This window comes from Schistocerca cancellata, chromosome 4 (genome assembly GCF_023864275.1).
Source record: "Schistocerca cancellata isolate TAMUIC-IGC-003103 chromosome 4, iqSchCanc2.1, whole genome shotgun sequence".
In the NCBI taxonomy this organism is placed as follows: Eukaryota; Metazoa; Arthropoda; class Insecta; order Orthoptera; family Acrididae; genus Schistocerca; species Schistocerca cancellata.
The window spans coordinates 58801101-58814897 of NC_064629.1; the positions used below are offsets into that span (position 1 = coordinate 58801101).

Consider the following 13797-nt stretch of genomic DNA (forward strand, 5'->3'; position numbering starts at 1 on the left):
CTCCCCAACCTGCATAAAATGAACAAAGAATAGGTTATTGCCTTTTCTTTCCATAAAAAAATGGACAACCATAGAAACAGTTTTCATTTCCCTGTTGGACAACAAAGGTCTGTTGCATTACATCTGATACCAAGAACAGTTTTTCTGAAAAGTTTTCAATAAAAATTAAGCAAAAATGCAGATTTCTGGACCAGTTTCAGATAATTTTTGAATCATATCGAATCTACCAGAATTTACGGATTGTTCTGCATCTCATTCCATCATGAAAAAATTAATATAATTTTGAAACATCTATAATGTAATGAGAGCAAGAACATATATGTACATGGATGATTTTAACTTACACTATATTTGTTTGAGGATCATGCTTAATATCGAGGGGGGATGTGTGAGGAAAAAGGGGGAGGGAGTGAGAGGGTGGGGAGGGAGTGAGAAGGGGGAGGGAGTGAAGCAGAGAGTGGGGGGAGGTAGAGTGCGGGGGGGGGGGGATTACAGAAAAAGCTCATTAGTATTATTTGACTTTCCTCTACAGTATATTGACAAAAAATACCTGAAAATTACAACAGTCTTAACTTCAAGTGGCAATCAAGTCACAAGACAAACAGGGAACAATTATAATACATAAAATACTATACTAAAATGTCAGTCATTGTAGATCCATTGCATTTCAACATTTTTGTCATATAAACTTTTGAACATAAAACTAAGCTTCCTGAACAGGTCATATAACACAGAAATGTCAGGCAGGAGGTACAACATTTACTAGATCTATGTATAACTTTTATCACAAAAGACATCAAAGTTGTACTCACAACAAGGAATAGCACTGATATAGCTACTTCCTCAACATATAATACTCAACACATTCTTCCCATAATTAGTTCTTTACAAATTTAAATCATTTTCAAACACACACTCACAAATATCTGTACAAAATCTCAAAATCTAGTTTATTAATTCAAAGATATAAACAAGCACATAAAATTAACACCCTTCATGTAATACTGAAATTGGACATTGTTTCAGTCTGTTGTAAAAAGTTGTACAAAATCAGAAACAAATGTAGATAACATAGCAAAAAAAAATACACATTAAGTACAATAATACAATTTACAAAGAAAATGTGATAGAAAAGAAGGATAAAACAATAAAAACAATATATGGCAGTCTAAAAGAGAGCAAGAAAACACGTTTTCTACAGAAAACCATGTGTGGCATAACAGTTTCATTACTGCTCCAACACACAGTTTCATATAAGAAACCAAGTGAAGTGGCAGTAGCCACAAGCAATAAGTTTGAATAGTACAGATCTGATTATTCTTATAGACACGACAGACTGCAGTTATGTGCTCAGCAGCACTCTTTTAAACAACATCAAATAGACATTTAACATACAATCTAAAACAATCTCTTTTTCCACAATCCAACATTTTATCTACGTACCATTTCACTTGGATCCAATTCTGTGTCTGCTAAAGTGCGGAACCTAACAAACCCATTCTCTGCCACTAACATTGAAGGGGATATTCTCTCTCTTGCTGATGACAATGTCTGTGACACATTCCTATGCTGATGTACAGGAGTTCGCCTTTCAGAGTTTAGAGACACAAGTGTACCCGATTTTTTCACTGAACGACGGACATCTGAACTCACTGGTGCACCACAATATTGTGACTCAATAATCCCTGAAGTTTTGTGCGCCTGTCCATCATTTGATGAGCTACATTTAAATGATGGTTCTGGTCGTCTCACATTATGTCTCGCAAGAGTCCCACTACCCTTCAATGATCGCCTAACTTCAACGGTTGAGAAAGGAATATCAAACTCCGCTCTTTCTCCTGTAAATACTGGACCTTTCTTGACAGATCTCCTCTCAGAAGATCCCACTTCTGTAACTGGAAATGGAGCCTCATGTGAAACATAGCCTGACTTTCTCAAAAGCCTACGTTCTGAGGTAGAGACAGAAAAACCAGATTCTGAAGCAGAGAAACTGGTGTGAAGATTGTTTAATGGGAATGAATCATCATAAACTTTCTTCCCTGTACGAACAGTATAGTCATGAATAGCTTGATTTGTTACACATACAGCTGGATAAATGTCATCAGCTGTTTCATTACTCTGGGTCGTATTAGTGCACTGACGACAACGAAATAGTGCAAGGCCTGAATTTTGCTGCCCTTTTGCGGCTTCAGCACGATCCTGGCGCATAGGCTGAACGCCAGCACTCAGCAGTAAGAAGCAAATCGCAATCTCTATTACCCGAACTGAAAACTGATGACCCCATCGCAGCCAAGGAAGAGACTTACCCTCCCACTCTAAATTGTCATCAACACCAAATATCCCATACAAATGGGCAGCTGACAGTAGCAAACTTAATAGTGCTGCAGCTAATGTCAAACGTATTGCTATAGATAGCGTTGGGTGATGAATATTTGTGAAATTGTTTCCAAATGAGCTATCCATTTTACGAGTAGCAGACCTGACTAACATCCTGTATGAGTACAAATATGCCAAGCCAACACATACACATATAAGTACAAACAAACACTGACAAATCAGAGATAGAAAAGATTCTGGAGAAAAGCCAGATGCAAGGTCCAAACTAACACACAAAACAATATGTACAATTATAAAAATTGCAATAACTGTAGGTTTCTGCAAATAAACACCAAATACATAGACCTTTGTAGTTAGGAGGAGGAAGAGAAAAAGTACTAAAAATGCAGATGTGATGCAAGGTGAAACAATGTGAAACATCAAAAGTGAAACTGGTTCTGGAAAAGACTTATTCACATTGTACCCATCATAAAACAGATATACACTACGCAATATACCAACTACAAACAGTAATGCATGCAATGACACAAAATAGCCATATGAAAGCAGTCGTCTACACGAATTTGCACGTGCAATGTTGATGAATGAGCAAATACTAAGCACTGTAAAGAGGCTTCCAGTAAGATACACATGAACATCCCATGCAACACCCCATTTGCCACGAAGATCTTTGTGGGCTGGTGTACTTGGAGAAATAGCCACATGAATCCCACGATCATCAGATTTAGGAGGCTGCTGTTGATCATCTGGTAACTCTTCATCACGTCTTGTACTACGCTCATCCACAGCTAAGTCAGCGTCTGCTGGTACAGTATCCTGTACTCCAGAAATTCCTGTCTGTTTCTCTTTAGTATCTGTGGAATCTGATTTGGAAAATAGTGAATGATTAGAGCTGGGCTTTAGCGCAATATTTTCTGAGCCTTGTTGTACATCAACAGAACTTGTTTCTGTTCTTGGATATATACCTGGTAACTGAGGGGCTTTGGATTCTGTATTTGGCTTTATAATAATTCCTGGGTTACTTGGTTTTCGGCCACTGCTTCCAGACAATATACGTGAAACACTTGGAGAATGTAAACTGGGAACAGTTTCGTATTCAGATTCATTATTGTGCCGTACATTGAAATTGCTGTTGCTTACTTCAGAAAAAGGGGTTTCTGGGGGTCGGTTGAAACTTGGTGTATTCAGAGGCTTCTTTTTGTCTCGGGGAGATGACCTAAAATAAAAGAAACACCTAATATCTTATAAATGTCTAACAGTGTAGCATATATTTACTAATGACACATTACATAACTAATCATTTAAGAGTTGAATATTCTTACAGCACATCAGTATCTTTTATGTCCTACTGATACAACTGAACATAAAAACATGTTTTGAAACACTCAAGTTTACTTTTCCTGGTAATGCTTGAATATGGATGAGGGACTCCAAGTATGACAATGAAATATCCATACATAAAACTACTCCTGTATTGAGAAAATACTACAAGAGTACTTACCTCTCCTTCTCCAATGGAACAAGGTCTGGAGGTCTATCTGGAATTCGTTCTCTGTTTGAAGGGGGTCGCGGAGGTGGTGGAATTGGACGTCTGTTTGATGAACCTGAATCAGAATAACTGCCTCGTAAAGTTGGTTTGTCAGCAAATGGATTTGAATATTCTGGAGGAAGTGGAGGTGTAAAGAATTTTCTCATATGAGGCAAGAGTGAAGGTACTTCATGTGTGTTTGGAGTAGTGTATGGTGAAGGAGTAGACTGAACACCACTGTTGTACCTACTAACAGACCTCACCAGTATTCCTGAGTGACTCCTGTTTATAGAATGGAAAAAACGTGATGTATGTGGTGTGCTTGTTTTTAATGACAAATCAGGAGTAAAAATGCTAGTTAATGGTTGGGAAGAAGCAGTTGTTGCGTCAGGTATGACATAATATTTGGAAGATGCACTTCTTCTTGATTTGACAGCTCTTCCTGAGCCGTCCTTGTTTGAAACATCAGAAATTTTCTGCTCAGCCAATGTTAATGTGCGTTCATAATTAAAAATATCAGTTCCACTTGCAAAAGCTGACAGGTATAACAGCGCAAGACAGAATAATGCCATATTTTTATGTCCGGCTTTGCACAAGTGAAAACCAAGGTAATTTCCTCGTTTGTTGAACTACATCTTCAAAACTGTCTTCATACGGCTGCGGCACGGTTTCTGCAAACAAAATAAAAATTAAATAGTTTTATTAGTTCTTTAAAAACAATTTATTATTTACATGGGAAATTTTAGTTTCTGAAGCCTGACATATCACTGTAATATATTAACAGACACTTGGTGCAGTCTGATATGGAATCAATTACTTTAACAGTGTCACCTGTTTATTACAAATATATTTCACGGTTACAGTGATCATTTACAGGTATTTAACTTGATTACTTATATATATTCTTGTATTTATGTTTGGTATACGAGTTGTCATGGAGAAACAACTTTAATCGTCATTTAAAGGTACAGCTCCTCTTTTTCAGACATTTTTATTTGCATAGGGTTAACTTACAAAGTGTTTTATAGCTATGTATTTCACTCTTTACTGTGCCCAAGTTTTAATTAATAGAGAATGTGCATCATTTTTACTTCTAGTATTGTATCTGTGAATATCACTAGTATTTTTGGACTCCGTCAACAACAAATGGTATCAGTAAATAAAAGTACTGTGAGGTTACTGTTAACACTGTCAATGCTTAAACAGATGTCCACCGAAATAATAAAAATATTGGTGCAAGTTTTAAAAAATGGTTGAAATGTCTCTGAGCACTATGGGACTTGAACACCTGAGGTCATCAGTCCCCTAGAACTTAGAACTACTTAAACCTAACAAACCTAAGGACATCACACACATCCATGCCTGAGGCAGGATTCGAACCTGCTACCGTAGCGGACGCGCGGTTCCAGACTGAAGTACCTAGAACATCTCGGCCACAGCGGCCGGCGCAAGTTTTAATATGCATCCTGAAGCAATCTGAAGGGTGTCCCAAAAACCTCAGTAGTCATAAGTATATAGACTGCATACGATGTTAGACTGATCACCTTGACATGAGGAACTAATGGTCAATGTGGATTATTTAGCTTCTGCCGAGATATCCACACTGACGGACCGCCATTGCAAACACTTTTTGACACCACAAGTTTGCAGAAATCTGGTTCACCTAAATTATCATCAGAACTAGGATCACAAAATGCTGGACTTGTGGCCATAATAGAAACACTACTTTTCTGCTTGAGGGTAAAAACGGATTTTTTTATATTACACTCAATGTCTCACTACATGATCTAATAACTTTGAAAAACTTTTATAGCCAGAAAGACCAAATTCTATTGCATACAGGTTAACTGACATGCTGATATAAATGTGAGAAGGAGGCAATCTGCTATCATCAGGTGGTTAAAACCACACAGTGGAATTATTCATAGTGAAATTGTTTTACCACCTATCCAAAGACGTAGCTGTGGCAGAATACACTACTTGTACTGAAACAAACGATTACAGGTATGTTCCAGTTACAGGCATTACAGAACACTGACACGCTAAAGTCTAGATCAGGGCCAGTGGCAATCACGGTGGTGTTCCTCTACTTCTCACAGGTTGATAACGCATCAGTTTTGCGTAGCCAGCGATACGATACTTTCATGTAACCAATGAGAAGCAAGAAAAGAAGCAAAGTATTTATAGCACGGAAATTGAGATCATTCTCTTGTTTATTGTTTATTCATAGTTTTATTCGATTTTTACTGTTCTACATATGACTGCAAATTCTATTAAGTGGTCTGGTGCTCCATGGTGACATAGTACAGTGGTATATGTTGCACAGTTCAGTTGTGGAAGAATGGAAATGTATTAAATGCGGTGAAGAAATGGCTCTGAAAAAATCTAAGGTTACTATTTATGGCACAGTGTGGGAGTGCAGGAAGGCTGCCAATTTTCCAAGTGTTCCATTTGGAAAAAGTCCTAGTTTGCTACAAGCAAATTAAAAATTGACACAATTCGCAGTTCACATATTTGTGGGTTTGTAAGTGCAGATCTGACTTTATCTCTCATGAACTGAACAGGGCTATGCAAACTACTGTTGAGTGGAGAAAATTTTGTATGGACATTTGTGTAGAGGTGCGCCTCACACAAAATGAGAAACTTGGTGGTGAAGGAGTAATTGTTGAGACTGACAAGTCTCAGTTTGGCAAAAGTAAGTTTGGGAGGTGACAAGGCGAGAGGTAGATTGTGTGTGGGGAGACATAAAAAGAGTATCATACTACTCCCCCCCCCTCCCCCACCCTTCTGTGTTGTACCTATATTACTGAAAGTTTATCTGCTGGAAATTATCATATGGAACATTTGCCAGACAACAGCTGCTTCAGACTGTTTTCATGTGTACAAGAGCCTGAAAGATGAGGGTTTCCAGCATCTCACTGTCAACCACAAACTGGCCTTTAAGAAAGCTACGACAGGTGCCATACCGAAAACATAGAGACCACATGGGTTGCTATGAAATACTTGCTGCATGGCTCAAGACAGTGCAAGACATTTTTTGATAACTACTTATTCACATGTGGGGAAAGCAGAAGCAAAACGAGTCAGATTTATTTTTAAGTTTTGCAATTAGCATGAAAAAATTTTCTTCCTGTTTCATTTTTGCTTTTCCTTTTCAATCACAATTGTTATTCCTACCATGAGTAGCAATTCTATTAATGAAATTGGTTGCCACACATGTGACTTTTTGCTCATTTTGTCACCAATTATGAGAATATGGTTAGGCTGGAATGTGACAGTTCAGGTGACAGTTAGCAAAGCCAATTTATGTAAAAGCTAAAAATACCTACTTGTGATAACAGAATGATCAGTAGCTTGGCCAATGTCCAGGTTAGGTTTGAATGTGACAGTTTGTTCACGAGTACGTGAAGTCAGTGACGTGAAAGCTAAAAATCCTACATGTGGTTATAAATTGATCTGTCGGCTAGCCTGAGGCCTAGGTTAGGTCAGGATATGACAGTTTGACTCACAAAAATTACATTAATAATCCTTGTTGTCACAAATATTTCACTATTCTTTCTGAACACGTTGCAAATTATGGGGTTCTGGTTAGTTTGGGACTTAACAGCACAGTGTACATTGCTGGGAGAGAAATGAGCAACAATTATATTTATAATTTTGTTTGACATAAATATTTCACTCTTTCTTCCTATTAAAATTACAATTTTTCAGGTTGTAGTAAACTGACATGATAATGTGATAATATTCCTTCGTCTCTTGCTTCCAAACATGTCCTTTGTCTGCTGCTCTCTCAATGGCTGTGTACAACCAGCAACTGAAACATCCCCTTTTCATTCCCATCATACCTCACAATGATTGTTGACAATATTGCTGCACAAAACACATTAAGTACAGCACTGGCCCTAGACTAGACTTTTACCGAATGATAAGGAAAATTTGATCGGACAAGAGACAAAGCCAAGACTAAGCATTACTTCACTTTATGGTTTCTCAACATACAATGGATGATCAAGAAGTTTCTATCTGAAGACCACACAGTCCATAATCGGTATGCCAATCAGGTGAAATTGCCATGTGCATTGAGGCAATCATCCCAACGAAGCACTAGGCTGAAGATACTTGTTTGGTAAAACACCGTGTCCTGATGCAAGAAGAAGCTTCTAATTATCTGCTCCATATCCTTGTCTGACAGGAATCATCATACCCCTCAAAAACTTTTACCAAATGCATGATAATAAAATTGGGAGAGATCAGGACAGTAGGGCGGGGAAGGGAGAGGGGGAAAGGCGCCTCGAGTGTCTTCCACTTGAAATGGTGTAACTTCTACATTACAATATTTGCGATATGGGGACGTACGTTACCATGAAGAAGCAACACCCAGAACTTAGTGTATGATTCCACAATGTTAGTTTTCAACAGACATGCTGCCCCATACAAATTCTTCATTCTCCACTGGATGTCTACCACTGTTTATCCTTTGGCAGCCAAGAAAAAAACAGCAGCACGTTGGTCCTGTTCGGCCGCATTTGGTAACAATGCAGCCATAGTTCATATTTCCGCATTTACTCCACATGTCAGAAAGCCACAAATTCCGCACTAATCCTGTGCCTACATGTCCGTGTTTATGTACCCACATCGGAGTTGCACTACACTGCATATAAACTGCACTAACAGCCTCATCGCCCCTTATACAAACTGCCATCTGCACTGTCTGCAGGTACCTAACTACTTTAATATGTAGACTTAAATTCAATCACACATTACTGCTAACACCTGCACATGTTGTGTGTTGCGAAGACTTTTTTCTGTTCTTGTGGAAAGCACACAACATTGACACCACTTTGTCAAATAGGAATTTGTTGCATGGATGATGCTACAAAGACTTACTTAAAGTGATCATAATGGCAAATACATACATGCTTGGGTAGCTCAGATGGTAGAGCACTTGCCCACGAAAGGCAAAGGTCCCGAGTTCGAATCTCGGTCCGGCACACAGTTTTAATCTGCCAGGAAGTTTCATATCAGCGCAACACTCCACTACACAGTGAAAATCTCATTCTGGAAACATCCCCCACGCTGTGGCTAAGCAATGTCTCTGCAATATCCTTTCTTCCAGGGGTGCTAGTTCTGCAAGGTTTGCAGAAGAGCTTCTGTGAAGTCTGGAAGGTAGGAGACAAGGTACGGGCAGAATTGAAGCTGTAAGGACGGGTTGTGAGTCATGCTTGGGTAGCTCAGATGGTAGAACTTGGTTGGTTTCTGGGATTGAAGGGAAAAGACTACTAGGGCCAACGGTTCCATTTTCAACAAATTTCTAACACCCACAAGCAATAAAAACAAACAATGGAGATGACAAGAGATGACACAGGACAAGAAAGACAGAGACGAGATAAAAGGAATTAAAATCACACCGAGTGTGACAGTGTTTGGCTGAACATAGAAATGAAAAAGGAAAAGCCAACCACCAAGAAATGCATTAAAAACCCCAGTCTAAAATTGTAGACCAAAGGCCAGACTCTACACAAAATAAAAGACAAACACTTAGATCAAGCGATAAAAACCCCCTGCACGAATAAAACTCAAAACTACATCTGCAATCACAACGTCACCTGATAAAAGTGCAGGAAGTGTATCAGGCAGTGCAAACGTCTGCCTGAGCGGAGTTAAAACCGGGCAGTCCAACAAGATGTGGACCACCATCAAAGCTGATCTGCAGCAACATAAAGATGGGTCCTCACGTCGCAATAAATAGCTGTGTATCATCCAGGTGTGGCCAACGCGCAGCCGCAGAGGTCAACAGAGTCCTTGCGAGAGACCCGCAAGGAGGAGCACCATGCACCGGTAGCCTCCTTGATGGCCCCAAAGTTTCTTGGGTGAAAGAAGGATGTGCCATTCTTCACCCCTGCTGCAAAACTGACCTGAGGTCACTGACCGAAAGGGCAATCTCCAAGGCTGGTGTACCGACAGCATGTTTGGCCAGCATGTCAACACATTCACTTCCCGGGATGCCGCCATAACCCGGGGTCCACACAAGGACCACAGAGCGGCTGCGATGCGCAAGAGTATGGAGGGACTCCTGGATAGCCATCACCAGGCAAGAGTGAGAGAAACACTGGTCGACAGCTCGTAAACCACACAGGGAGTCGCTAACGAAGGACCATGTACAATGTGAGGAAATACAAGAAGTCTATGACAGTGTTTTGAAGGAAAGGTACAACACTTGTCAGAAGATTAAAGGCACTATCTTTTCATTGTTTTGTACGCATTCACACAACTTACTGAATTGTAAGATCACATTAACTTTGCCTGATAGTAAACTTCATCAGTGTGGAAAACTTGTACAACTGGTTCTTCAAAATAAAGACTTGCGTTTACGATTAACAGTGGTGGACTGGACAAGTCGATAAGATTGACTGTCAAAGCAAAGATGTACATGTTGTACTTTATCATCCTCCAGGACCAAGGACACCTTTTAAAAAAATTGAGAAGGATCGAGTTTGGATGCCACTTAAAAATGTACTAAGGAAGCTGTCTCCCATGAATTTACAACTGTGACTGGGCGAACTTATAATCTAACACCCAAAATGAGTGAACAAATTTCTCAAATGTTCAATGAGTGATGTACTAAAAACAAATAACAAGAGAACAATATAATGTAATTAGTAGGCTTATTTTCAATAAAAAAGTAAGTAATCATAGATATGATTAAATCATATACTGTAACTGATATATTTTATTCCATAAGCCTAGATTTCGCAATGTTAAAAAACGTTTTTCTGACCTGTGTTTGTAATTTTTTTTCCATAACTTCCAATTGAATCTCAAAGTTGAAATTTATACTGAAGTTTGATATCATAAAGGTCTATTAACTGTGAAATTTGCAGATTTTTATCTGTCTCCCAGCAGACATTGCAGGCCACAAAATGAAAAAATTAAATAAATCCTTTTTTAAAAAATAGTGTACTTTTTTAAGTGTAAGCAGCTCACCATTGATACTCTATAAAAAGTATCAATACTATACAGTGTAATAGCAGAAAAAAATATTAAAGCTGAGAAATTAATATTTCTTTTGAAAATTACTGTCCAAAAACTGAGTTTTTTTTAATTTGTGGCTGATAACTTTGAACTATTAAAACTATATTAAAGAATACATTCAGCCAAGTGATAATGATGTTAATTTGTAGCCCAGAAGGTGTTCAACTAAATGCATTTTATCTGAAAGGCTTAGGACAATCCACTACTGAGCAATTGTAAAAAAATGTAGATGCTTGCAAATACACAGAAACGCATGCAGCCTGGAAGAAATATGGCCGCCATTTCAAAATAATAAACAATTTTTTTTTAATATTTTTGTGACTACTAAACATTGGGGAATTCACCCAGCAAATATAAAAATTTTCTGAGATGGTCAAGCAACCAGTGCCGGACAACTTGGTATGGACTCACCCACGTGCCATGTCAATCCCAATCCCCAGATAAGGCACAAAGCTTTGACACGACATGCTCCTTATCCTACTCACGTGAAGGACTCAAGAGAGGTGCCAGGAAATGCTCAGATGAAGGAACTCCAAAACACACCATCTTCCAATGAGAATTGTTTAACACCTTTAGATAGAACACTCCACTTGCAATTGACCTAGACACTTCTGGAAGATACCCCGAAAAATACTGTATAATTAACAACCTAGTAAACAAAATACCCTTGAAATTGCTAACAGAATATAAGAAATTCCATCACTGGGGACTTACTAGTGTGCTGCAGGTGCAAAATATGGAGTAGGATCTTACAGTGTGTGCAGGTAGGGGGGGGGGGGGGGGGGGGGGGGGAAATAGCCAAACAGTGAACATGGAGTTCACATTTCCATCATTACCTGTCCACATCCTAAGCAACATTCACACTTACAACACTGCGCAAACAACAGGGAAAAAAGTGCTGTCCCCACATCTTGTGCAAAATAAGCATACTAGGCAAAAAATGGTAATGTCACGTAACACATCTCAAACTTTTATAATGGCCTCAATCTGGTGAGGAACAACATCAACAACTATTTTTGTTTATGCCATAGCCAGCTGCAGCCACTCATTATAACAATAATGGATAGTCCTGGATGAAAAAATATGTAAAATAAGGGAAGGGCAACCAGTTACTTACAGAGGACTGATGTGTGGTGCACAGATGCGCATAATAGAAAATAGTTAAGACTAGCTCTGACGATCCTCCTCTTTTTCTGATAAGAGTACACACATTTACACACAAAACCATGCGGGCACCAATGAACACACTCATGCCTGTGGATGCACATTTGGTGTCTGTGTGCTTGTGTGTGACTATGTATTCTTATTGGAAAATGAGCAAGAGCTTGAAAGCTAGTGTTAACCATTTTCTATTATATGCTTCTGTGTGCTGTGCACCAATCTTGTATAAGTAAGTGGTTACCTTTCCCTTGCTATAAATATGAAGCCACTCACTGATGATTAGATTCTATAAAACTATTAAAATGTGGGGATACCAATTGCTATGTTTCACCTGCTGTACCAAACAGAGCCTGACATTGTCTACACAATTACAACTGAGTGCTTTAAAGGGCCAGTCGAGGTGTGACAGGGTGCCCGAGTGTTCGTTGCACCGAGAACATACACATCTTATCTTGTGAGCATATCTTGGGAGATGGGAGTGTCCACAGCATACTCATCCCAAGGATGTATAAGAAAGGGCAACACTTGGTCCTGATAATGTTGAAATAAACATTCCGGTTCACATTCAAGACACAAATAGTTGGACCGACATCACGGTACATAAAACATTCCCGAAACTGCACAGACCCACTTCCAGCCCTAGCTGCATACCCTCCACACACTATGGTACAAAAATATCTCATCGGACCATTGGTACACTTGACATACTGCATCGTTTGAAAGCAGGTAAAATGGCAAATTATCAGACCACATTACGTGCCTCCAATCTGCTACTGTCCAGTTTCTCTGTTTCTTACATTGAAGGCACATAGTTTTATGTACTGTTGTGAGCGATGGCCTTTCACTACGTACCAGACTAAGTGTCCACAGTATGTAGTTCCCTTCGCAATGTTCATTTAGGAACTGATTGACATGGACCTGCATTCAGCAGCAAATTCTTCCTGTTTTGAAATGGACTGTCACTGTCAACGCGTGGCGCTTGTTTGTCTCAAGATCCTGCAGGTTATGATCTTTTTACACCATGTTTCATGGCCATGTGTGGTATACCATTCCTTGCAGACACATCAGACTATCTGTGCTGATACACCAAAAACCAGCTTCATTCATGATATAGTCATGGGTATGTACAAACACAATAGCTCCTTTCTCTCACTGTGTCACAACTCCATGTCGATCCACCTTACTATGCTGATTGCATACAACAAACTGGCACATTCAAATCACTTTAATGAAACCATTTATGTATTATCAATACACTCCTGGAAATGGAAAAAAGAACACATTGACACCGGTGTGTCAGACCCACCATACTTGCTCCGGACACTGCGAGAGGGCTGTACAAGCAATGATCACACGCACGGCACAGCGGACACACCAGGAACCGCGGTGTTGGCCGTCGAATGGCGCTAGCTGCGCAGCATTTGTGCACCACCGCCGTCAGTGTCAGCCAGTTTGCCATGGCATACGGAGCTCCATCGCAGTCTTTAACACTGGTAGCATGCCGCGACAGCGTGGACGTGAACCGTATGTGCAGTTGACGGACTTTGAGCGAGGGCGTATAGTGGGCATGCGGGAGGCCGGGTGGACGTACCGCCGAATTGCTCAACACGTGGGGCGTGAGGTCTCCACAGTACATCGATGTTGTCGCCAGTGGTCGGCGGAAGGTGCACGTGCCCGTCGACCTGGGACCGGATCGCAGCGACGCACGGATGCACGCCAAGACCGTAGGATCCTACGCA

At 39.8% G+C, this 13797-nt stretch overlaps 1 protein-coding gene across 1 annotated transcript in view; it reads right to left on the minus strand.

The window, feature by feature from the left end:
* Nucleotides 1-555: 555 nt before the first annotated feature.
* The window catches only part of LOC126184756 (uncharacterized), a 56278-nt gene continuing 43036 nt past the window's right edge, over nt 556-13797 (minus strand). Inside the window, exons 2-3 of the mRNA XM_049927294.1 lie at nt 3839-4536; nt 556-3553 (exon numbers count right to left, since the gene is read on the minus strand). Coding sequence (XP_049783251.1) covers nt 1432-3553; nt 3839-4437 — 2721 coding nt within the window. The 5' untranslated portion in view covers nt 4438-4536 and the 3' untranslated portion in view covers nt 556-1431. The remainder of the gene's footprint in view (nt 3554-3838; nt 4537-13797) is intronic.